Raw genomic sequence first — 27,179 nt, forward strand, 5'->3', positions numbered from 1 at the left:
TGCAGTGAGCTGAAATGTGCATAGAAAATGAAGAAATCTCAGTTCAGAAGAGCTCTAGAGTATGTAAGAGGTTGTTTTGCTGTCGAAAAGCAGGATATAGGGATAATCCCAAGAGGTGAATAAAGAATCAAGTGAAATTTTCTCCCCCCTTCCCCTCTTTTTTCTTAAAAAAATTTTTTGTAATGATTATTTATTTTTGATAGAGACAGAGGGTAAGTGGGGGAGGGCCAGAGAGAGAGGGAGACACAGAATCCAAAGTAGGCTCCAGGCTCTGAGTTGTCAGAAATTGAATTTCTAATTTTGCTTATAATTTTGAATTTTCAAGAGTACTTTTTTCTTTTTCATATTATCATATTTTAGCTTTCTGGTTGGTATGTATCATCTGTACATCTAAGAGGATGTTGACTGACTTATTTAAAAGGGTTTTTAAAACTTTAGAAAATTATCTTTATTTCCCCTAGTTGTTGTTGTGGCTTTGTATTATTATTTTGGTAACTTTCATTTGGAGCTCTTCTTCCAAATTTGATCAGTGATTCAGAAAGGCCAAGAACATTTTCTGTGAAATGGGGGAACAGAGGTTGGATTGCATTGAAGTGAGTTTTGAAAGGCAAGAAAGTGAAGAACATTGTACATGGCTCAGAAAGTTTGGCTATAGAGGGAAAGAAGATAGGAGAATTGAAAGCATTTTTAGTTTTGTTTTTTAAAAAATGGGAGATCCACAAAGTACTTTAAAATTCTTTATTGGTATGGAATTTCGTAATTCTTTAATAGCATCTAGTGACATAATGACATAAAATTTATGCATATTTCTTGGAAAACTCTTACTCTGTTGGTGTGAAGGAGTCTTTAGTGAGGAGAGGATGAAAATATGAGGTAGGAGGATGGCTGATAAAGTGAGGCCACTGAATAGCCAGATGAAGAAAAGGGCACAGAGCCCAGGTATAGTCCCAGAGCTGGGGTCTCCTTTTCCTTTGAACCACATAATATACTTTACATAATTCATGAAAGGGTTGGGGACAGTGGGCAAGTTTATGTGATTGGTGGTAGGAAATTGAGGAACTTTCACAGTAAATACTGTTTGACCAGCAAAAGTACCCAATCTCATGGTCAGATCCTAGGCATGTGGGCTTTCTTCACACATGGAAATCTCTTAAGAGAGAACAGTCCATTCTCCTGGTGGAAAAAAGGCATTCACTATTTTGGAACAGGATATAACCATGATTAAAAGGAAGAAACATTTATTGATTGTCCATGTTTATTATTGTTTTCTGTGTTCTGTGAAAGATGATGGTTCCTGCCACAGATATGTTTCTGCCATAGTTACAGGGACAAACATTTCCTGGAAAAAAAAAAAAGTATAAGCAACACATAGCTTTCTAAGTGCTGGGCAGATGCTCAGATTTATTGATAGTTTGCTGTATTATGATACTAGACTCCTATTTGCCACATGTTCATGTTCTGAGTCTCCATTTCTGTTGGTGTGTAATGGCCATTCCATTTCGTGAGAAATATACAAACTAAAAATAGTATGAGATGACACTATTAATAAAGTCTTATATGTAAGATATCAAATAATGCAGTCTCCAAAATTAATAACTGTAGCTTGAAAGTCAGATGTCATAAAACATAGTGAAGGTGAACTGTTCCCATGATGCATTATGCTGTTTTTAAAGGGTTAGTGCTTTGCAAAAATATGACAGGAAATGCTGAAAAAATTGAGAAGGAGCATAAAATAAACACCATAGTGCTTGAAAACATCTGTGTCCTGAGAATGCATCTTCCTACTTTATTCCTGTAGGAAGATTAGGCTTGAATTCTGTGAGGCCTTCAGAAATGTACTTCTCACAGAAAAGAGCCCTTTTATGGTTGTATATCTTCATTGATAACATAAGTCTCTGTTGACAACCTAAGTGGAATGACTTGAGCTTTTAATTTTAGCTCTTCAAATATTTAAACTGTAAAAGTAATATATCGTCACTAAAGGTTTAAAAAATAGAGAAATGAAAAGTCATTTATATTGCCACGTCATTAAGCCACTGTTAGCATTTTTAATGAGTTTCCTTCCTAGCATTTTTACATGTGTATATATTAACATAGTCATAATTACAATGCGTGTATAATTTATATCATTTGCTTTTTATCAAATCCATGTTTCTCTTGCTTCTAATGCCCACATAATATTCCTTTGATTGTACTAGCACTGCAGTTTACTTAGCTTTTTCCCAGTTATGGGAAATTAAAGGAACTGTCTGTTTTTCTTTATTGTAAATAACGTTATGGTGGAAATCTTGGGGCTTATAAATTTTTGTGTATTTTCTCAGGCTAAGCTTCTCACAGGTAAGCTCTTCCACGTCTTTTCAGCCCTGTTGCTCAACATTTTTCTTGATAGGCATTCTGAGTTTATGATACTGCCAGGGGGTCATAAGGACACAGGTTCAGCGCTGATTGGTCAATGATAGATTTCATCATATTTTTGTAGACTTTTGTAAAGGGAAAAAATGGTTCCCTGAGCAGTTGCTTTTCCCTGATTATTAAAATATTAAGTGAGGACCTGTGTTATGTCCTCATTTGTAAAGTGGCTGTTCCTAGATTTTAATGTTTTTGAAACCTATTTGTATTGACTTCTTACATATAAAAGATACTGATTTTCTGTTCCATATTCTACATTTTCCAGTCTTTTTTTTTTTTTGCCTGTTTATTTTTACTTATAGGGTCATATCTATAAATCTTTTATAACTTTTTTTCCTGTTAATTTGAGGCTTAGGAAATCAATCTCCCTTTAGTTCCTTAATATATTCATTTGCAATTGTATCTTATGTGTTATTTTTTAACATTTAACTTGTATATGTATGAGGATTTATTTCAGTAAATGAAATATGAGTCTTTTTAAAAAAATATTTATGTTTATTTAAATATTTATTTATTTTGAGAGAGAGACCATGTGCACACATGAGCTGGGGAGGAGCAGAGAGAGAGGGAGAGAGAGAGAATCCCAAGCAGGCTCCATGCTGTCTGTATAGAGCCCAGTGCAGGGCTCAGTCTAACAAACTGTGAGATCATGACCTGAGCCAAAATCAAGAGTCGGACACTTAACTGACTGAGCCATCCAGGCACCCCTGAAGTGTGAGTCTTAATTGGTATTATTTTTCCTACCAAATTCCCATTTTTTAAAAATTCTTGTTTATTTTGAGACCTGGGGTGGGGGTGGGGAGGGACAGAGAGAGAGGGAGAGAGAGAGAATCCCAAGAAGGCTCCACACTGTCAGTGCAGAGCCCGATGTGGGCTTGAACCCATGAACTGTGAGATCATGACCTGAGCTGAAATCAAGAGTCTGATGGTTACGCGACTGAGCCACCCAGGTGCCCCTTCCCTTCCAAATTCTTGTCCAATTGTCCCAGCATCAGTTAAGAAGAAACTTGTCCCTTTCCTATAATTTTGGGCTGCTATTTTACTCTTCTGTATAATTCAGTCAGTTTTTGGACTGTCTTTTTTAGTCTTGGACCTGTAACTTTACTTTTTTAATAATAATTATTGCGTAGTTATGTCTATATTTCAAGAGGACTCATCTCTCTGTTGATTCTTTCTCAACATTTTTATTTGATTGTCTCATTAATGCTTATGCATAATTTTAGAATAATTTTGTCAAGTAGAAAATCTTGCTTAGACTTTGGAATCACATTAAATATATGCTTTAATTCTGGAGAACACATATTGTTGTAACACAAACTATTATTATAGCTTTCAAATATACTCTAAAATTGCTGAATGTTTTTCATTAAAAGTTCTTAAGTAGCTTTTAAATCATTTATCTCTATTTCATGATTTTTGTTTTGTTGGTGTATAGGAATGTTGGTGACATTATATATTTATATACTTTTTTCTTACACTAGAATACTTATTTTATGCAAATGTTTATGTTAACTGATTCTAGTAGTTCTTAGAAATTCTGTTGGGTTGAAGACATCCACATGGCTAAAAGACACATGAAAAGATGCTCAACATTGCTCATCATCAGGGAAATACAAATCAAAACCACAATGAGATACCACCTCACACCTGTTAGAAGAGCTAAAATGAACAACTCAGGAAACAATAGATGTTGGTGAGGATGCGGAGAAAGGGGAACCCTTTTGCATTGCTGGTGGGAATGCAAACTGGTGCAGCCACTCTGGAAAACAGTATGGAGGTTCCTAAAAAAATAAAAATAGAACTATCCTACGATCCAGCAATTGCACTGCTAGGTATTTATCCAGAGGATACAAAAATGCTGATTCAAAGGAGCACCTGCACCCCAGTGTTTATAGCAGCACTATCAACAATAGCTAAATTATGGAAAGGGCCCAAATGTCCACTGACTGATGAATGGATGAAGATGTGGCATAGGGGCACCTGGGTGGCTCAGTTGGTTAAGTGTCTGACTTGGCTCAGGTAATGATCTCATGGTTCACAAGTTGGAGGCATGCATCGGGTTCTGTGCTGACAGCTCAGAGCCTGGAGCCTGCTTCAGATTCTGTGTCTCTGGTCTCTATCTGTACCTCCCCTGCTCAAGCTCTGTCTCTCCCTCTCTCAAAAATGAATAAAAACATTTAAAAAATAAAAGATGTGGTATACACACACACACACACACACACACACACACACACACACACACACAATGGAATATTATTACTCAGCCATCAAAAAAAATGAAATCTTGCCATTTGCAATGAGGTGGGATGGAACTAGAGTGTATTACGCTACGTGAAATGAGTCCGAGAAAGACAGATACCTTATGATTTCACTCATGTGTGGAATTTAAGGAAACAAAAGGGATGACCATAGGGGAAGGGAAGGAAAAATAAGATAAAAATCGTGAGGGAGGCAAACCATAAGAGACTCTTAACTATAGAGAATAAACAGGGTTGCTGGAGGGGGGAGGTGGGGGGGATGGGCTAAATGGGTGATGAGCATTAAGGAGGGCACTTGTGATGAGCACTGGGTATTATATGTTAGTGATGAATCCTAAATTCTACTCCTGAAATCGATACTACACTATATGTTAACTAACTTGAATTTAAATTTTTAAAAAAATTAAAAAAAAATAAAATTCCTTTGGGCTCTCTTTCATTATACTATAAAGTTCTCTTTTTGTCTTATCACAGAAAAAAGTCTTATCTAGAAAAAATCCAATTGTAAAATAAGAGCAGTGATAATGTATTTATTTTCCTTCTTTGTTTAATTAGATTGACTCTTAAGGGTTTTGCCAAGTGAGCATAAACTTAAATTTTGTTTGAGATAGATGTTTTTTAAAGTTAGGGATTCATCATTGCTGTTTAAGAATTCTGTGTTGATACTGGATTTTATCATTTGTTGACAGCACCTAATGACATAAACTACTGATTCCGAGGGTTTTGTTGGAAAATGGATTCTATTCCTGTGTGTTCTGGTGTCATGGTGTGTTGGTGACTCCCATTGTACACTGTGTACATACATATCTTGAGGTTCCCACAGGCATGTCAAGCTCAGTGTCCATGATGAGCTTTCCTTTACCCCCCACTCCTCTGTGCATCCTGGTCTTTTGAATGCACACCCAGAAACCAGGGTACAGTTGAGTCCCTTCACTAGATTATGTCGGTCCTCCTTTTCAAATGGTCTCTCTCATTCCTCCGTATTCCCAACTTTAAGTCCTGCTTTGATCCTTCAGTGCTGTGTACTACAGCTGGTCTCCTCACTCCTCTTACTGCTTTTTTTTCCTTTCTGTACCTGCTAGCTGTTGTGCACAGGCTTCTCGTTTTTATAGGAAATGTGCTTCTGATAAAAACACGCTTAATTTAAAGTTGTTTATTCTGAGTGCCATTCGAGATGTTGGTATTCAGCTCCGCACAATGGTGAGGAGAAGGGTGCTGCTGGAGCCTGGCACCCTATGTGCAGGGGTGCAGGGAGGCAAGCAGACCTGGGGTGACTGTCCCTCAGGGAAGCCGCGACTGGCATCTTTGTCTTCTCCTGGCTGCCTCCTTGTTGTCTGTATTTGTCTCATCATTGTTGGAATGGACAGAATCTTTCATTTATCTTGACCATTTGGAAAGCACATAGAACAGCTTAATTGTTATGCCACGCTGGTCATATTTTGCATCAGGCCTTCCTACCTCTCCCCTTGTAGGGATAGTGTGATCAGCCTTGCTTCTTCTTAGAGTCATTCTACTAGAGATCCTTAAAAAATGTCAGAAAGAATTTGAGGTCTCAGTTGTGTAAATTTTGTGTCAGAATGAGGGGCAGGAAGACAGAAAATGATACTGGAAAGACAAAGCAAACAACTGGCCTTTGTGAGGCACTGAGGGGAATCATTGCAGATGCCTGAAAAAGGAGTCTGGAAAATGTGCTGATGTTAAGAACCCTTACATTTGTGCACATGGACACAATCTTCTTTGGTCTTCACATTAACCCTGTGAACGGAGTAGAGATTATTACCTTTCTGTTTTACAGCTGAAGAAACAGAGCCTTTGAAATTCTTCAGTTTGCCCAATATCACACAGTATTCAAGAGTCAAGTCTTGAACTTAAATTTCTAATTGCTGATTTTGCACTCTTCCTGTTACCTCTTTCTCAAAACTGGAAGAGTGATAGGATAACAGTGACCATCTCCTTGTCATCCAGATACATTATATTGGGATAGCACTAAGGAAAAATAGTTTTATCGATCTTAGTCCATATCAATTATTTACATATTTTTAAAAAAGTTTTGTTGGGGCACCTGGGTGGCGCAGTCGGTTAAGCGTCCGACTTCAGCCAGGTCACGATCTCACGGTCTGTGAGTTCGAGCCCCGCGTCAGGCTCTGGGCTGATGGCTCAGAGCCTGGAGCCTGTTTCCGATGCTGTGTCTCCCTCTCTCTCTGCCCCTCCCCTGTTCATGCTCTGTCTCTCTCTGTCTCAAAAATAAATAAACGTTGAAAAAAAAAATTAAAAAAAAAAAAAAAGTTTTGTTGAGATATAATTCACATTCATTCAAATCCACTTATTTAAACTATATAATTCTGTGGCTTTTAGTATACTTAAGAGTTATGTGCCATTACCATAATACATTTTAGAACATATTCATAACTCTAAAAAGAAACCCTTTTAGCCATCATCCCCCATCCCAGTCCTCGGCAACCAGTAATCTACTTTATGTTTCTATATATTTGCCTATTCTGCACACTTAATACAAATGTAATCATATAATATGTAGTCCTTTCACTTTATAATGCCTTCAAGCTTCATCCATGTTGTAGCATGTATTCATATTTCATTTTTTTTGTTGCTAAATAATTCTGTTTTATAGATAACACATTTTATTTATCCATTCATTAATTTATGGACATTTGTGTGATTTCTACATTTTAAGGAAGATTCAGACAGTTTTCCAAAGCAGCTGCATATATTTCCACTGGCACTGTATGAGGGTTTCAGTGTCTCCACATCCTTGCCAACACTTACCTGTCTTTAAATATAGCCATAATTGAAGTGATATCTCATGGTGTTGATTTGCATTCTCCTGTTGGCTAATGATGTTGAACAACCCATTTTTCTTTTTTTTAAAGTTTTTGTTTTAATTCGGTTACATTACATTAGTTACATTAGTTTCAGGTATATAATATGGCAATTCAGCACTGGCATGCATCACCCTGTGGTTATCTCCACAAGCGCGTTCCTTAATCCCTGTCACCTATTTGACCCGTTTTCCCACCTCCCTCTCCTCTGGCAACCATCAGTTCTGTATAATTAAGATTGTGTTGAACAACCCATTTTTCATTGGGTTATTTGTGTATTCATTGTTGAGTCGTGACAGCCCCTTTATGTATTTAACATACAAATCCCTTATTGTATGTTTTGCGAAAAGATTCATTCTGTTCTGTGGTTGACTTTTCACTTTTTTGATGATATCTGTTGAAGCACAGATGTTTTTATTTTGGTGATGTTTAGTTTATTTTTTTATTTGTGTGAGATAGGAGTCTAAATTCATTCTTTTGCATGTTGAAAAAACTGTTCTTTCCCCATTGAATGGTCTTGGAACCCTTGTTGAAAAACCAATTGACCGTAGTTACACGGGCTTATTTCTTGACTCTAAATTTTATCTAAAGTCTTCTAATCCATTGACATGACATATCCATTTCCATACTCTTAAACAACCAGTTTGTCCATTTCTTCTAGATATGGATGTTCATATTAGCTGTGCTGTATTTTTCAAGTTAGCATTAGTGGGATTGAAGTTCTCATGCCTGACATAGTGTCAGACATAGTGCAAAGGTTTAACTATTGTTCTTCATTACAGACGAATTGGTATAGATATTTGGAAACTATGCAAAGAAAATAGTATGAGTAATACCTGCTTTATGCTTTTCACATGAACCTTCGCAAAAAAAAAAGTGGCATGGTCAGTTTTGTAGTTTGGCTTTTGAGATTATCATTTTTATCCTAAATATGACATAGGAGAAGGATTGCTTTAGGGTGACTTTCAGGTCTATAACCTGGAGATAGGGGTTCATATCAGAAGAGTAGCTTAAATGGCTGTAAGAAGGAGAGGTCCTTTAAAATTTTACAAAATATTTAAAACCCTCTCTCAGATTTGTGTTTATCTGGCATAAATAGTCCTCATCAGTCTTGTCATGGTCATGTACCAATGATGTAATAATGATTATTATACCAGAAGCACCAAAGGAAGCTGTTGGTATGATGTATGGTGGGACTCTGGACATGGTTGGTTTGAGTTAGGTATTCCAAGAGACCACATGGAGTTTGTCATCTCTGACAGAGGACTTTGATGTATGAGTGATGAAGTGATGAAAAAACTGCTCACCAGTGACTGTTGTGATCTCCCAGAGAGTATAAGACAACTAAGCTGTAAGTGCCTCTTATCTTGTGTAATATGAACATAAACATTCAGACCATTCGTTGGGCACAGTGCTCCATCTTGTATCAGGTTCATCAAAGGCTTGAGATAGAGTAGATGATATATAACATGTAGACACTGACATTCTAGTAATTGATTAGAGTATCTAGACATTAATATCACCTACTGTATTTTCCTGTTTTATGGGTATCAGTGATCACTCACCTATTATAAAACTAGACTTTTAAAAACAATATTCTTTTAGCTCATTTTCTCATAGTGTTGATCCCTTCCAGCTTCTTATTCCTTCTTGTTGCTTGTTGGTCAGAGAATCTTATGAGGGGAATTAATTTTGTGAGTTCTGTTGCTCTTTAATTTGGTTAAGTAACACTATCAGAGATGAAACAAGCCACACAAACACCTACCTTTGGTCCAGAGCAGAGTTTGGGGAGGGAGAGGTGGAATAAATGGCTGCCCTTCCGATGTGACCTTAGGGCTGGGTGGAATAAATGGCTACTCATCAAATATGACCTCAAGGTTGCCAGGCCCTCTTGTTTACACTCCCTGCCTATTGTCCCAACCTCCAATGCATGGTTAATAAGTGAAGACCCCCAAATTAGAGATTCATTGTTTTAGTTTAATGTTTCCATCCTTTGTTAAAATTCAGATAGCATGAAACATTACTAGATTAAATGTTATGGATAATTTGGATATATAATTGGTTTTGTGTACTGAGTTTGATAGATTTCAGTAGGGGTGGGTGAGGGGATAGAGAACACACAATTCGATTACCAGGAACTTTGGAGGAATGTAGGAGAAAACCAGAAAAAAGGCAGGTGTGCATGGAATCATTGAATCAAGCTTATTTAGAAACTATTATTTTACCTAAGGGCAGCCTTTTTAGGATCCCAGGAATATCCATGATGGCTCTAATCTTCCCTGAAAAATTCTTTAGAAAGGGGTTAGCAAACTACAGGCCATGGGCCAAATCTAGCCTGCCACCTGTTTCTGTAAATAAAGTTTTATTGAAACATAACCATTTTCATTCATTTGCACACTTACTGTGGCTGCTTTCACTCTGCAACAGCAGAATTATTTTTTTAAATGTTCATTTATTTTTTGAGAGAGAGCATGTGCATGTGTGCATGTGAGTGGGGGAGGGGCAGAGAGAGAGAGGGAGGGAGGGGGAGAGAATCCCAACCAGGCTCCGGGCCGTTAGTGCAGAGCCCGACGAGGGGCTTGATCTCATGAACAGTGAGATCATGACTTGAGCTGAAATTAAGAGTCAGATACTCAACTGACTGAGCCACCCAGGCACCCCACAGAATTCAGTAGTTTTAAAAAAATATGGCCCAAAGTGCCTAAAATATTTACTTTCTGGCCCTTTATAGGAAAAGTTTGCCCACAACTGGTCTAGAGAGTCTAGACTTTCAGAAGGTTAAGCATAGATCATACGTATCTTAAATTTATTTTAGACTTTTAAGCCTTTAATCTTACCATTGTGTGGATTCAGGGGCAGTGGTTTTAAGGAAAGATCACTACTTCTATCAGAATGAATGCTTGTTCAAGGAAAAAAATTAACTTTAAAAATATTCTTAAAGGATGACACTGCTGTATTTAAAACCTAATAGCCAATGGAAAATTAATACCTGATTATACATGTACATGCCTCTTTCAGGTGTGCCCATCTTATTACATGAGAAAAATGTTAAAATTTCTCCTGTAAACATTCATCTTGTTGTTTATGAAGACCAGGTATTTGTGTCAGATACTGTAACTGGTTCACATATGAACATAAATATAAAATGCTAATCTCACTGTTGGAAATTTGAAGTGTTATGTCTTGTCTTCTCTCTGTCAGCTTGAAGTCCATGGCCCAAAATGACTCTACCACTGGAGACTCTGTTCAGTAGAGAAGACACCCAGACAGGAGGCTGGGATGAGCATGCCACTGCATCAGATCTCTGCCATTCCAACCCAGGATGCCACCTCTGCTAGAGTCTACAGAAGTAAGACCAAAGAAAAGGAGAGGGAAGAGCAGGTATTAGGAGGATGCCTTTTTTAGTTTCATTATTTTTGTTGTTTTCATTAAACATAGCCTAGAATGATAAACTCTGATGATCAAGGTTTTCTCTGCTAACATACTAAAATGCATGTGGTGTAAATATTAGTTGGGCTCAGAAGTTCTGTATAGGTTTCTAGGTTTTCAGACTTTGGTATCCCCTTATTCTGCCACGGTTGTACATGACTTACTTATCTTCATTGCCTAAAATTATGTAATTTTTTTCTGGTAAATCTCTGAGTAAAAGTTCTTTGAATTCTCAGAACATGATGCAAAAGGATAAATTAATCTGAACCAAGATTTTGTAAATACCTCGTACATACTAGTCTCTGCTTGCTTTAAGGGTATCATAGTTAACATCACAGAGACTGTCTCTGCCTTCGTATGGCTCTTGATCTGGCCTGACAATTAAAATGAATTAGAGTCTAATGACAAGGTCAGTAATAGAGGAATTCAGGGCCACTAAATTCCAGCCCAAGGGGTCAGGCAGGAATGGCTTCCTGGAAAAGATGACATTTACATAGAGAACCTGAACAGTGACCTGGAGTTAGCTCAGAGAAAGTAGAATGTTCCAGTTAGGAGAAATATTATGTGCTGAAAGCCCAAAGGTTTAAAGCAAGATGAGTTTGAAGAGATTAACGTAGAGTAACAGGAACATAAAGGGCAGTGGCAAGATAGGAGGTTGGAAAAGTTACAGGAGGTACCGTAAGGAGTTTGGATTTATTTTTGCAGAATGAATGATCAAATTTGCATTCTTAAAACTTTCACTCAGACTGCAGTTTGGAGAGTGAATTGAATCAGTGGTAAGAGACTAGTTAGAGGATCATGTAATAGCCTACTTAGGCCACGTTTGGCAAACTTTTTCCGTAAAGGGTCAGATAATAAATGTTTTAGACTTTGTGGGCCAGTCACATCTCCTCAGTTCTGCCACTGCAGTGTGAAAATAGTCAAAGACAATATATAAACGAATGGTCATGACTGTGTTCCAATAAAACTTGACTTGCAAAATCTGGTAACAGGCCAGATTTGGCCTGCAGGCTGTAGTTTGCCAATCCCGGTCCTGAGGAAAAGGTGATGGTGACTTCGTCTGGGATGGGGTAGTGGGGATAGAGAGATATTTAGTTTATTAATCCACTGGGCTTGATAATTGCGTGGGGGGTGAAATAGGGGGGAATCATGGATATCTCCTGCTTTCTCCTTGCCTTTACCACGTGCTGCACAAACATGTGCTGATTAGTTCTCACAGCATTCCTATTCCGTAGTAAATCTTTCCTGATGACTTTAAAGAATCCTTGTTAAATCAGAAAGTAAGTCTTGTTTGAAGGTGAGTGATTATAGTTGATGGGATACCATTCTTTGCTTTATTTCATAAATAATTAGAAAAAAAAACAAATCTGTTGGGGGACCTGGGTGACAGTCCATTAAGCATCCAACTCTTGATTTTGGTTCAGATCATGATCTTATGGTCCTGAGATCAAGCCCTGTGTTGGGCTCTATGCTGCCAGTGGAGCCTGCTTGGGATTCTTTCTCCCTCTCTCTCTGCATCTCCCTCACTCATGCGCACACTCTCTCTCACTCTCAAAATAAATGAACTTATTAGAAAAAAACAAATCTGGGGCGCCTGGGTGGCGCAGTCGGTTAAGCGTCCGACTTCAGCCAGGTCACGATCTCGCGGTCCGTGAGTTCGAGCCCCGCGTCGGGCTCTGGGCTGATGGCTCAGAGCCTGGAGCCTGTTTCCGATTCTGTGTCTCCCTCTCTCTCTGCCCCTCCCCTGTTCATGCTCTGTCTCTCTCTGTCCCAAAAAATAAATAAATGTTGAAAAAAAAAAAATTTTAATAAAAAAATAAAAAAAAAAAAAAAAAAAAGAAAAAAACAAATCTGTTATAGCTCTTGAAGTACATGGACTATGGAAAATGAAAAGGTACAATATAAATTAAAAGGGGTCTCCAGGGGCGCCTGTTGGTTAAGCATCCGACTTCGGCTCAGGTCATGATCTGACCTGCGTCGGGCTCTGTGCTGACAGCTTGGAGCCTGGAGCCTGCTTCAGATTCTGTGTCTCCCTCTCTCTCTGCTCCTCTCCAACTTGTGCTCTCTGTCTCTCAAAAATGAATAAATGTAAAAAAAAAAAAAAAAAGGGCTCTCCATATTCTTAGTTTGTGTTTTCCTTTTTTCAGTTGTTTGTGTTGTCAGTCTGCACCCTTTCTATTTTGCTGAGCTCCTGGGAGGAGTGTGGTCAGCATTGATTGAAAGGCTGGCCAGGGCGGTAATGGAGTAGATGGGTTTTGGATGTAGTATTTTCAGTATTTCAGTTTTTCCTCAAGTTGCTGGAGATGGGAGAATACCCCCCAAATAATCTTTCCTATATTCTTTCAGTTTTCACTTAAGTTAATAGTCTTCATTTAAGATTCATTTAAATTAATGGTCTTTTTTAGAACCCTTTAGCCCAAATGGATTTTTAATTTGTAAAAAAAAAATTTTTAATTATTTAATTAATTATTTATTTACATTCAAGTTAGTTAGCATATAGTGCAATAATGATTTCAGGAGTAGATTGCTTAATGTCCCTTACACATTTAGCCCATCCCCCCTCCCACAACCCCTCCAGCAACCTTCTGTTTGTTCTCTATATTTAAGAGTCTCTTATATTTCATCCCTCTCCCTGTTATTATATTATTTTTGTTTCCCTTCCCTTATGTTCATCTGTTTTATATCTTAAATTCCTTATATGAGTGAAGTTATAAGATATTTGTCTTTCTCTGACTAATTTCACTTAGCATAATACCCTCTATTTCCATGCACATAGTTGCAAATGGCAGGATTTCATTCTTCATTCTTTTTGACTGCCAGATAATACTCCATTGTACATATGTACCACATCTTCTTTATCCATTCATCACTCGATGGACATTTGGGCTTTTTCCATACTTTGGCTATTGTCAATAGTGCTGCTATAAACATTGGGGTGCATGTGCCCCTTCGAAACAGCATATCCCTTGGTTAAATACCTAGTAGTGCAATTGCTGGGTTGTAGGGTAGTTCTATTTTTAGTTTTTTGAGGAACCTCCATACTGTTTTCCAGGGTGGCTGCAACAGTTTGCATTCCCACCAGCAGGGCAAAAGAGATCCTCTTTCTCCACATCCTCACCAACATCTGCTGTTGCCTGATTTGTTAATGTTGGCCATTCTGACTGGTGTGAGGTGGTATCTCTTTGTGGTATTGATTTGTATTTCCCTGATGATGAGTGATATTGAGCATTTTTTCATGTGTCAGTTGGCCATCTGGATGTCTTCTTTGGAGAAGTGACTATTCATTCTTTTGCCCATTTCTTCACTGGATTATTTGTCTTTTGGGTGTTATGTTTGATAAGTTCTTTAAAGATTTTGGATACTAACCCTTTATCTGATATATCATTTGCAAATATCTTCTCCCATTCCGTCAATTGCCTTTTAGTTTTGCTGATTGTTCCCTTCACTGTGCAGAAGCTTTTTACCTTGATGAGGTCCCAGTAGTTCGTTTTTGCTTTTTTTCCCCTTACCTCCAGAGACATGTTGAATAAGAAGGTCCTGTGGCCGGAGGTCAAAGAGGTTTTTGCCTGCTTTGTCCTCTAGGATTTTGGTAGCTTCCTGTCTTACGTTTAGGTCTTCCATCCATTTTGAATTTTTTGTGTGTGAATGGTGTAAGAAAGTGGTCCAGGTTCATTTTTCTACATCGCTGTCCAGTTTTCCCAGTACCATTTGCTGAAGAGACTGTCTTTATTCCATTGGATATTCTTCCTGCTTTGTCAAAGATTAGTTGGCCATATGTTTCTGGGTCCATTTCTGGGTTCTCTGTTCTGTTCCATTGATCTGAGTGTCTGTTTTGGGGGCTGGTACTATACTATCTTTTTTTTTTTTTTTTCAACGTTTATTTATTTTTGGGACAGAGAGAGACAGAGCACGAACGGGGGAGGGGCAGAGAGAGAGGGAGACACAGAATCGGAAACAGGCTCCAGGCTCTGAGCCATCAGCCCAGAGCCCGACGCGGGGCTCGAACTCACGGACCGCGAGATCGTGACCTGGCTGAAGTCGGACGCTTAACCGACTGCGCCACCCAGGCGCCCCTGGTAGTATACTATCTTGATAATTACAGCTTTGTAATACAGCTTCAAGTCCGGGATTGTGATGCCTCCAGCTTTGGTTTTCTTTTTCAAGATTGCTTTGGCTATTCGGGGTCTTTTCTGGTTCCGTACAAATTTTAAGATTGTTTGTTCTAGCTCTGTGAAGAATGCTGGTGTTATTTTCATAGGGATTGCATTCAATATGTAGATTGCTTTGGATAGTATTGACATTTAAAAAAATGTTTTTTAAATATTTATTTATTCTTCAGAGAGAGAGAGGGTGTGAGCACAGGAGGAGCATAGAGAGAGGGAGACAGAGAATCTGAAGCAGGCTCCAGGCTCTGAGCTGTCAGCACAGAGCCCGATACAGGGCTTGAACCCACAAACTGTAAGTTCATGACCTGAGCCGAAGTCAGACGCTTAACCAACTAAGCCACCCAGGTGCCCCCCCCCCCCCCAAATGGATTTTTAAATACCACTAAATAGTACATTTTTTTAGTCTAGGGTGCTTGCCTGCCTATACCAAGCTGAGGTTGCTTGGTCCCTGTTCATTGCAGTATTGAATTTGGACACCAGGTGGCAGGAATTTCTTGGAGTATATATGTGCAAGCTATACTTGTTAGGAGTAAAGGAAGAAGTCCAACATTTTAGCCCAGGAAGAGAGATTCTTTTTGATATAAAACCCTATTACAGATTTGTTGTGGTGGATGTTCAGTACTTATTGAATTGATCTATTTAATGGGGGTTTTTAAGGTTTGGATAAGTAGTATTAACGGCTATATTCATGGAATTGGGATTTTTTAAAAAAAATATAACTTACTGTCAAATTGGCTAACATACCGTGTGTAAAGTGTGCTCTTTGTTTTGGGAGTATATTCCTGTGGTTCATCTTATACATATAACACCCAGTGCTCATCCCAGCAAGTTCCCTCCTCAATGCCCATCACCCATTTTCCCCTCTCCCCTCACTCCCCTATCAACCCTCAGTTTGTTTTCTGTATTTAAGAGTCTCTTATGGTTTGCCTTCCTCCCTCTGTGTTTTGGGATTTTTTTATAAGTTCATTTGTTTTTGAGAGAGAGAGAGAAAGCGCAGGTGGGGGAGGGGTAGAGAGAGGTAAAGAGAGAATCCCAAGCAGGCTCCACACTGTCAATACGAAGCCTGATGTGGGACTCAAACCCACAAACATTGAGATCATGACCTAAGCTGAAATTGGACACTTAACCAATTGAGCCACCCAAGTGCTCCTGGAATCAGGATTTTAATTGGTATTGGGAAGAGGGACCATTCTGTTTCACTTTAGCGTGGGGAATAGTTGGAACACCTGATGGCAGTGTGACAGTTTTGGGAATCAGGGAGCCAAGGCGAGGGGACAGATACTGGAATTGCAGCTGAGACAGGAGCTTTGAAGGGCCCCATGAGTTTTGGCAGCAACTGGCATATTCCTGAAAATGGTTTTTGTAGGTGTCAGAGTTCTGAAATGTGGTATGAGAATTGGTTTGGAAGGCACATTTTTGTCCATTAGGGTTTTCCTTTATCCAGTTTCCTTGATATGGTGAGTTCAAAAAAGAATCCTTTGGTGTGATTTCTGATGGCTTGTGTTTGGGAGAGGAAGAGAGGGGAGGGTAAGAGAAGCTCTGCAGAGAGAGGCATTCCTTCCTTCCCTCCCATCATTTGTTCTTCTTAGAGCCTCAAAGGTGAACTTTATCTCACAATCTCCTGGTAGGATAACATGAGATGGCTCATTACATCAATAAGAATTTTATTCCTTTTGAATCTTGTGAGAAGAGAGGCATTGCAGTTGACAGAATCAAATAATCCAGCTGTTAACATTGACAGTTTGTCATGTTTATAGATGCGTGGTTCTCTAACGCCCATTGCATGAGCCCATATCTATACAGTTCTAAGAAGAGTTCATGACATTTACAGAGTAGTCAATACAGTTGATGAATAAATGAATGAATGTAGTTTTAATGGTATGGGAACCACTATGGAAACAAGAGGATTGTTTTATAATTCATCAAAGGATTTCTGCTCCTGTTGCTTATGAACTGGGTAGCTGTTTCTTGAGTATTTTTTTTCTTAGTGTTTTCTAAGTATTGATCCATTGCTTTCCAGACTCTGGTCTGCATTTAGAAACCTGATATGGAGGTGGTTTGCATTCCTTCTAAACAAACATTTTCTTTATAGTGTTTTGGGGAGATATTTTCTTTTTCTTTATAGTTTAGAGAGTTATCAGTTAATTTCTTATCTAGACCTAACTGTGTTTTGTGGTTTGATAGGTCCCTCTACATTTTTCTTTCTCTATTTTTTTTAAGGAGACTCCATGCCCAGTGTGGGCCTCAAACTCACAACCCTGAGATTAGGAGTCAGATGATCCATCAACTGAGCCACCCAGGTGCCCCCACCTTTACATTTTTCAAGATTATTTTTTATGTTTTATTTCATTAAAAAACGTTTTTTAAAAAATATTTATTTTTGAGAGGGAGGGAGGGGGAGAGAGAGAGAGAGAGAGAGAGACAAGACGTGAGTGGGGGAGGGGCAGAGACAGAGGGAGACACAAACTCTGAAGCAGACTCCAGGCTCTGAGCTGTCAGCACAGAGCCCAATGTGGGGCTTGAACCCATGAACCGTGAGATCCTGACATGAGCCAAAGTAAGACACTTAAGTGACTGAGCCACCCAGGCACCCCTTATTTCATTTTTGACAACTGTATTAAGGTAAAATTGACATACAATAAATAGAACATATGTATTATTATTATTATTATTATTATTACTATTATTATTTTTGAAAGCTTATTTATTTTCAGAGAGAGACAGACTATGAGTGGGGGAGTGGCAGAGAGAGGGAGACACAGAATCCGAAGCAGGCTCCAGGCTCTGAGCTGTCAGCACAGAGCCTGATATGAAGCTCGAACCATGAACCACAAGATCATGACCTGAGCTGATGTCGGATGCTTAACCAACTGAACCACCCAGGCACCCTTAAACAGTACATATTTAAGGTGTACAGTACCTTCACAAGCAAGATTGTGAACGTATCCATCACTCCCAAAAGTTTCCTCATGCCCTTTGTAATCATTCCCTCCCACCCTTCTCTAACCCCTTACTCAAGCAGTCACTGATCTGCTTTATTTCACTCTAGATTAGTTTGTGTTTTGTAGAGTTTTATATAGATGGAGTTATATACTTTTTGTACTCTTTTTGTCTCTTTGTACGTATTTTTTGTCTCTTTTTAAAGGCTAATTCTTTCAAGATTCATCCAAGTTGTGTGTATCAGTAGTTATATCCTTTACTTGCTGAGTAGTATTCATCGTATGGATATACTACAATTTGTTTATTCATTCTCCTGTTGATGGACATTTGGATTGTTAACCAGATTGCGGTTGTTATAAATAAGGCTCCTGTTAACATTCGTACAAGCCCTTGTATGGACATACATTTCCTTTCCCTTGGGTAAATACCTAGGGTGGAATCATATGGTAGATGTATGTTTAACTTTTTGAGATACTGCCATACTGTTTTCCAAAAGCGATTGCACCACTTTACATTCCTACTAGACGTGGAGAGTTCCAGTTCTTCTGTATCTCTGCTAACATTTGCTATGGCTGTCTTTCATTTTAGTATCTAACAGGTGTATACTGGCATCTCATTGTGGTTTTAATTTGCATTTCCCTCATGAGTAATGATGTTGAGCATCTTTTCATGTACTTATTTACCATCCTTACATTTTTTTGTTGAAGAGCCTTTTTTTTTTAAATTTTTTTTTTCAACATTTTTTATTTATTTTTGGGACAGAGAGAGACAGAGCATGAACGGGGGAGGGGCAGAGAGAGAGGGAGACACAGAATCAGAAACAGGCTCCAGGCTCCGAGCCATCAGCCCAGAGCCTGACGCGGGGCTCAAACTCACGGACCGCGAGATCGTGACCTGGCTGAAGTCGGACGCTTAACCGACTGCGCCACCCAGGCGCCCCTTGAAGAGCCTTTTTAAATCTTTTGTCCATTTAAAAAAAATGGTGTTTTTTTTCTTATTTTTGAATTTTGTATTCTAGATATAAGTCCTTTATCAGATACGTGCTTTACAAATGTTTTCTCCCAATGTCTGAATTGTCTTTTTATGCTCCTGCCTATGTCTTTTGAAGACTAAAGTTTGGCTTTAAATTTTTTAATTTTGATGAAGTCAAATTTATCCTTTTTTTCCCTTGTACATATTGTACTTTTGGTATTTTATTAAGAAAGCTTTACCTAACCCAAAGTTGCAAATAGCATCTTAGAACTTTTATACTTTTGGTTTTACACATATGTCTAAGATCTGTTTTGAATTAATTTTTGTATATTGTATGAGGTATATATCTAGTATCATTTTCTGTATATATGAATGCCCAATTGTTCCAGTACCACTTGTTGAATAGACTGGACTGTCTTTTCTCCATTGCATTATCTTAAATCAGTTGCCCATTATGTGTGTGCATATTTCTTGACTCTCTTCTGTTTCAGTGATGTATTGACTATCTTTATACCAATACCACATTGTCATAAACACTACAGTTTAATAACTTTTGAAAATCAGATAGTGTTCTTTTTCAAACTTGTTTTGCCTATTTTAGTTTTTTTGTACTTCCATATGAATTTAAGAATCAGATTGTCAGTTTCTACACACACACACATACACACACACACAAGTCTTCTGAGATTTTTATTGGGATTATTGAATCTGTAGTTCACTTTGAGGGAGAACCGACACTTGAGAAGATTGAGTCTTGGGGCGCCTGGGTGGCTCAGTCAGTTAAGCGTCTGACTTTGGTTAAGGCTGTGATCTCATGGTTCATGAGTTTGAGCCCTGCATCGGGCTCTGTACTGACATCTCAGAGCCTGGAGCCTGCTTAAGATTCTGTGTCTCCCTCTCTCTCTGTCCCTCCCCCACTCACACTCTGTCTCTCTCTTTCAAAAAATAAACAAACATTAAAAAAAATTAAAAAAAATATTGAGTCTTGACCCATGAACAAGGTATGCCTCCTCTTTAAGTCTTATCTAATTTCTCTCAGCAATGTTTTCTAGATTTCAGTGTGTAGATAGGTCTTACATACCTTTTGTCAGATTTATCCCTGTTTAATTGGTATTTTTGATGCTGTTGTAAATGGTGCTGTTTTTTAGAATTTTAATTTCTTATTGCTTGTTGCTAGTACATAAAAATAAAATTGATTTTTGTGTATTGATATTTGTATCTTGTGTCTTGTTTGCAATTTTGGCAAACTCACTTATTAGGTTCCAGTAGCTTTGATTCCATTAAATTTTCTACATAGGCAATTGTATCATTTGTGAATAAAGTTTTACCCTGCCCTTTTCTACCTGGATGCCTCCCTGCTTTTTGGTCCTAGTGAAAACCTCCAATCCTTGTGTTGTTCTTGATCTTAGGAGAAAGGCATTTATTCTTTCAGCATTAAGTATGATGTTAGCTGTATGTTTTTAGTAGATACCCTGTGTTGGGTTGAATAAGTTCCCTTCTATTTCTGGTTTGCTGAGAGTTTGATTAGGAATGGATCATGGGTTTTGTCAAATGTTTTTTTGTGTCTTATCAAAGATAAAGCTGTATTCTTAATTTTTTTTAATGTTTATTTTTATTTTTATTTATTTTTTTTAATTTTTTTTTTTTAATTTTTTTTTTCAACGTTTATTTATTTTTGGGACAGAGAGAGACAGAGCATGAACGGGGGAGGGGCAGAGAGAGAGGGAGACACAGAATCGGAAACAGGCTCCAGGCTCCGAGCCATCAGCCCAGAGCCTGACGCGGGGCTCGAACTCACGGACCGCGAGATCGTGACCTGGCTGAAGTCGGACGCTTAACCGACTGCGCCACCCAGGCGCCCCAATTTTTTTAAATTTTTTTTAATGTTTATTCATTTTTGAGACAGAGAGAGACAGAGCATGAATGGGGGAGGGGCAGAGAGAGAGAGAGACACAGAATCGGAAGCAGGCTCCAGGCTCTGAGCCATCAGCCCAGAGCCTGACACGGGGCTCGAACTCACGAACTGCGAGATCGTGACCTGAGGTGAAGTCGGATGCTCAACTGACTGAGCCACCCAGGCGCCCCATTAATGTTTATTTTTAGAGAGCAAGCATACAAGTGAGGGAGGGCAGAGAGAGATGGGGACAGAGGATCTGAAGTGGGCTCTGTCTCGATGTGGGGCTCAAACTCAGGAACTGCAAGGTCATGACCTGGGCTGAAGTCAGACGCTTAACTGACTGAGCCATCCAGGTACCTCTCTTTTTTTAAATTTATTTATTTTGAGAGAGACAGTACAAGTTGGGGAGTGGCAGAGAGAGCTAGAATCTCAAGCAGGCTCTGCACTGTCAGCACAGAGCCCGATACAGGGCTCAAACCCATGAATCATAAGATCATGACCCGAGCCAAAATCAAGAGTTGGGTGCTTAACTGACTGAACCACTCAGGTGCCCCATAGGTAAATCTGTATTCTAGTTAAAGCAGCAAGGGCAGATTTTATTCAGTAATAACTATTGTGATAGGGAGGAAAGTCCAGTGTGAACTGAACTCCACTTCTTTTTGTGTGGAGGTGACTAGGATGTTTTAAAAGGATAATGAGGGAGTAGGAAGGAGGAACAAATGGGAAATGAGTAGGGGCTTGAGTAGAGTCAGGGATGTAGAAATTTACAAAAAGCTGGAAGAGAATTTGGTCATTGTGATTAAGCCAGCTGGGTTTGCTACCTCATACCGATTCAAGTTAGGCTTGTACTCGCCCATAAAGATTGGGAGATAGGGGCTCTGTCTTCAGGGATTGGCTGGAACAAACAGTAAATACTTTTGGCAATCTTGAGTTTTCCCAGGCAGGAACTTAAGAGGGTTGGAATCATCATCCTAGGAACACAGCCATGAGAAGTTAGAAACTACACTAGTGTTTGTTCAGGTCTTTTAATGCAGGTTTGGATGGAGTCATATGTACCAAAGAGTTCCTACAGTTTAGTCTACTGAGGTGATCATAATGGTTTTTATTATTTTGTGTATTTGTCAATGATCTCCAGAGAGAACCAATAGGATATCTTTATCTATAGATATAGGTATGAGATTTATTATGGGAATTGGCTCACGTGATTATGGAGGCTGAGAAATCCGACCAGGCTGCTGTTATTTGCAGCTTGGAGAATCAGGAAGTTTGGTGGTATAATTTAGTATACATCCAAAGGCCCAAGAATCAAGGAAGTAGATGATATAAGTCTCACTTTGATTCCAAAGGCTGGAGTCTGAAGGCCTGAGAACCAGGAGTACTGATATCCAAGGGCAGTATAAGATTGATGTTCTAACACAAGCAGAGAATATCCACTCTTCCTCTATCTTTCTGTTTTATTCAGGCCCTCATTGGATTGGATGATGCATTGGGGGCATTGAAATATGAACAACTTCTGGAAATGCCTTCATAGAAGCACCCAGAAATAATGTTTTATCAGCTATCTGGGAATCCATTAGCTCAGTCAAGTTGACACATAAAAGTAACCATCACAGTTTGTTAATATGGCAAAGTACCCTGGTTGGTGTTTTTTTGTTTTTGTTTTTGTTTTTGTTTTTGTTTTTGTTTTTGTTTTAATTTTTTTTTCAACGTTTATTTATTTTTGGGACAGAGAGAGACAGAGCATGAACAGGGGAGGGGCAGAGAGAGAGGGAGACACAGAATCGGAAACAGGCTCCAGGCTCTGAGCCATCAGCCCAGAGCCCGACGTGGGGCTCGAACTCACGGAGCGCGAGATCGTGACCTGGCTGAAGTCGGACGCTTAACCGACTGCGCCACCCAGGCGCCCCTGTTTTTGTTTTTAATGTTAAACCAACCCTACATTTCTGGAATAAAGCATACTTGGTTATAATGTATTAATATATTTATAAATTATTGGATTTGAATTGCTAAAATTCTTGTCTAGAATTTTTGCATCTGTGTTCATAGGAATATTGGTCCATAGTTTTCTTTGATTGTAATGTTTTTGTCCGATTTTGTCATAGCGACGGTACCAGCCTCATTCAATGATTAGGGAATTATTTCCTCCTCTTCAGTATTTTAGAAGAGTTTAGAGTTGGCATTACTATTTCTTCCTTAAGGTTGGTAGAATTAACCAGTGAAGCCATCTGGGTCTGGAAATTTTTTGTGAAAAAGTTTTAAACTACAGTCTCAATGTCTTTAATATAAGGCTATTTAAGTTAGCTGTTTTTTCTTGAATGCACTTTGATAGTTTGTGTCTTTCATGGAATTGGTCAGTTTCATTGTTTATTGATATAGAATTGCTTATAATGTTTATTATTGTCTTAGTCCATTCTGGTTTGTTATAACAAAATACCTCAGACTTGGTGGCTTATAAACAATAGAAAATTATTTCCCATAGTTCTGTAGTCCCAGATCAAGGTGCCCGCATGATCCAGGGTGAGGGGTTTCTTCTGGGTTGCAGACATCTCATTATATCCTCACATGGCAGAAGTGGTGAGGGATATCTCTAAGACTTCTATAAGGACATTAATCCACGCGTGAGAGCTCTGCCGTCTTGACCTAATCGCATGCAAAGCCCCCACTTCCTAATACAACCACATTGGGCCTTAGGATTTCAACATATGAATATGAATTTTGGGGAGACACAGACATTCAGCCTGTAGCACCGATTATCCTTTTTTCTTGATCATCTGGTGGTCATAGGTTTATCAATATAAGTGAACTCAAAGAATTCTTTCATAGATTTTCTCTGTCATTTTTTTCTTTTTTCTTTATTTTTTGGCTTTTGCTTTGATATTCATCATTTTGTTTTCTTTGTTTCCTTTGAGTTTAATTTGCTCTTCTTTTCCTAGCTTCTTAAGGTAGAAGCCAAGGTTATTTATTTGAGATCTTTCTTATTTTCTAATGTCGGTATTTAGCAATTAGAATTTTCCTAATTTCTGCTTTTGTGGCATCCAGCAAATTTTGCTTTGAGTTTCATTTTTATTCAGTTCAAAATACTTTCTAACTTCCTTTTGATTTCTTCTTTGATCCATGGTATTTTTAAGTATGTTATATAATTTTCAAAATTTCTGGACTTTCCGAGATCTTGCTCTTATTTATTTTTAATTTAATTGCGTTTTGTCTGTGGACATATTTTATTTTATTTTATTTATTTATTTATTTTTTTGAGATTTGCTGGTCCGTTTATTTATTTTTGGGACAGAGAGAGACAGAGCATGAACGGGGGAGGGGCAGAGAGAGAGGGAGACACAGAATCAGAAACAGGCTCCAGGCTCTGAGCCATCAGCCCAGAGCCTGACGCGGGGCTTGAACTCATGGACCGCGAGATCGTGACCTGGCTGAAGTTGGACGCTTAACCGACTGCGCCACCCAGGCGCCCCTGTGGACATATTTTAAATAAGTTAAATCCTTTAAAATTTATCAAGGCTTGTTTTATGGCACAGAACATGGTCTCTTTTGGTAAATGTGCTATGTACACTTTAGAAGAATGTGTATTCCTCTGTTGTTGGATGCTGTGTCCTATAAATGTCAGGTCAAATTGATAGTGTTTTCCAAGTTTACTCTATCCTTGAATCTAGTTGTTCTGTTAGTTGAGAGAGTGATGAAATTGCTGATGGTAATTATGGACTTGTCTTATTTTTCCCAGTTTTGCTACATGTATTTGATGCTCTGTTATTAGATGCATAAACACTAAAGATTGTTTGAGCTTCTTGATAAATTAACCCTTTATTATTATGAAACGATTATTTTTATTGTGGTGATAATATTTTTTACTCTGAAATCTACTTTGATAATAATACAGGCATTGCAACTTTCTTTTGATAAGTGTTAGTATGGTATCATCTTTTCTGTCTTTCTACTTTTAATCTATTTGTGCCTTTATATTTAAAGTGCTCTTGTATAAGCAGCATGTGGTTGGGTCTTTTTATCCAGTGTGGTAGTCTCTGCTCTTTATTTAGATGTTTGGGCCATTTATATCTAATGCCATTATTGATACATTATTGGTAGGTTAAATCTTCCTATTCATTTTCTATTTGTCTCATCTGCCTTTGTTTCTCCTTTTCATCTCCTTCAGGCTTTGTTAATTATTTTTTAAGATTTAATTTTTTATTCTTTTTTTTAAGTTTATCTATTTTTGAGAGAGAGCGCATGCACGCATGTGCAAGTGGGGTAGGGTGGAGAGAGAGGGGGAGAAAGAGAGAATCCCAAGAGTCTCCGTGCCTCTGTCAGTGCAGAACCAGATGTGGGGCTTGATCTCACAAACTATGAGATCATGACCTGAGCTGAAATCAAGACTCAGTCACTCAACTGACTGAGCCACCAGGTGCCCCAGTTTTTTATTCTTTGTTGGCTTGTAAGCTATAACTTTGTTTTAGTCATTTTTAATTTAATTTATTTTTTATTTCTTATCAGGGTTTATAATAGTATACATTTTTAACTTATCACAGTCTACCTTCAAGTGATAATACTTATGTATACTATAAAAACCTTATAATAGTATACTTTCATTTCTCTCCTCCTGGCTTTCATGGTATTGTTGTCATACATTTTTCATATATATATGTTATGAACCCCAGAATTACAGTATCAGCATTTTAAAACATTTTTAAAGAGATTAAAATATTAAAAAATATCCATTTACCCTTATAAATAACATTTCTGGTGTTCATTGTCTCTTTGTGAAGGACTTTAACATTTCTTGTAGTGTGAGTTGGCTGGTAATGAATTTTTCAGCTTCCTTTTTTTTCCTTTCTTTCTTTTTCTTTTTTTTCATGTATCTGGGGTTTGTTGAGCTTTGTGGATCTGTGAGTTTACAGTTACCTTTGAATTTGAAATATATTTTTCTGTTCCCTCCCTTCTTTGGGGACTTCATTTCACACATTAACTCTTACAGTTATCCATTGTTATGTTTGTAATTTTTTAAAATTTTATATTTTCTTTCTGTGTTTATTTTGCTAATTCTCATTGCTATGTTTGTAAGTTTATTAATCTTTTCTTTTTTGTTCTCTAACCTGTTAATCTTTCTGGTGTATTTTTCATCTCAGTTCGGTTTGGATCCTCTATGTCTTTCATGCCTGTGTTCAACTTTTTGATCATAAGATCCATATTGAACTTTAAAAAATGTATTTAAAAATAAAACTCAGGGACGCTTGGTTGGCTCAGTCAGTTAAGCATCTGACTTCAGCCTCAGTCATGATTTGGCGGTTTGTGAGTTCAAGCTCTGCCTCGGGCTTTGTGCTGACAGCTCAGATCCTGGAGCCTGCTTTGGATTCTGTTTCCCTCTCTCTCTGCCCCTCCCCTGCTCATGCTCTCTCTCAAAAATAAATAAACATTAAAAAATTAAAAAAAAAAACTCAGTTAAGATATCAGGTAGTAGATATTTTTGTAGACTTTTTTTCTTCTCTAATTTCAGCATAATTGTATATCTTGCATACGTTTCCATTTGATTAATCTGAGGTTTTTCTGTATTTCTTCACCAGTTCTCTATTTATTCACCAGTTCTCTTTTCTTTTTCACGCAAATAGTTTCACCATTTGAAAAAAAAATCCATGTTTTTCTCATTCCTCTGTTGCATTTTCCCATTATATGATGTTTTTCCTGTGTTCAGGCCTGTTTTAAAATATCCTTCTGGGGGCACCTGTGTGGCTCAGTCGGTTGAGCAGCCGAGTTCAGCTCAGGTCATGTTCTCACGGTTCGTGAGTTCAAGCCCCACATTGGGCTCTGTGCTGACAGCTTGGAACCTGGAGCCTGCTTCAGATTCTGTGTCTCCCTCTCTCTCTGTTCCTCCCCGCTTGCACTCTGTCTCTCTCAAAAATAAATAAAGATTAAAATATCCTTCTGTGCACATAAGTAGGATTATTAATATGTATTTTTAAAAGTCTAAAAGACAGTTTTGTATTTGGCCAACAAATCAATGTTTAGAAATACACATTTCATTTGACAGTATTTGTAAATTATTTTCCAGAATAATGTCCATTTTAGCCTGTTACTAACAGGGTCCACTGTAAGCAACAGCATTATTTCCAATTAGTGTGAGGAAAGGGATTTCATACAGGGAAGTAGTAGATGCTTACAGGGTAATTCAAGGGCTGGAGGAGCAAGCTGGGTTTCCAGGAACAGTTAATCCCAGCACCCTTGGACTGCTCTGCTGAGATCAGCTGACAAATCAGAAAGTTGCTATTGCCAC

The 27,179-nt window shown here is 38.2% G+C and overlaps 1 protein-coding gene across 14 annotated transcripts in view; it reads left to right on the forward strand.

Moving 5' to 3' along the window:
* MARCHF8 (membrane associated ring-CH-type finger 8) overlaps positions 1–27,179 on the forward strand; it is a 127,144-nt gene that overhangs the window by 37,804 nt on the left and 62,161 nt on the right. For 6 of the 14 annotated variants that reach the window (XM_086680274.1, XM_086680272.1, XM_025917992.2 and 3 more), the window contains one exon: positions 10,706–10,885. In XM_086680274.1, the coding sequence (XP_086536400.1) occupies positions 10,784–10,885 (102 nt within the window). In that variant the 5' untranslated portion in view covers positions 10,706–10,783. Of the gene's footprint in view, positions 1–8,552; positions 8,856–10,508; positions 10,600–10,705; positions 10,886–17,319; positions 17,400–27,179 lie in introns of those variants that run through there. The other 8 variants (XM_086680280.1, XM_086680279.1, XM_086680278.1 and 5 more) reach the window with 6 other exon arrangements.

This window comes from Puma concolor, chromosome D2 (assembly GCF_028749965.1).
Source record: "Puma concolor isolate L17-30 chromosome D2, mPumCon1.1.hap2, whole genome shotgun sequence".
In the NCBI taxonomy this organism is placed as follows: Eukaryota; Metazoa; Chordata; class Mammalia; order Carnivora; family Felidae; genus Puma; species Puma concolor.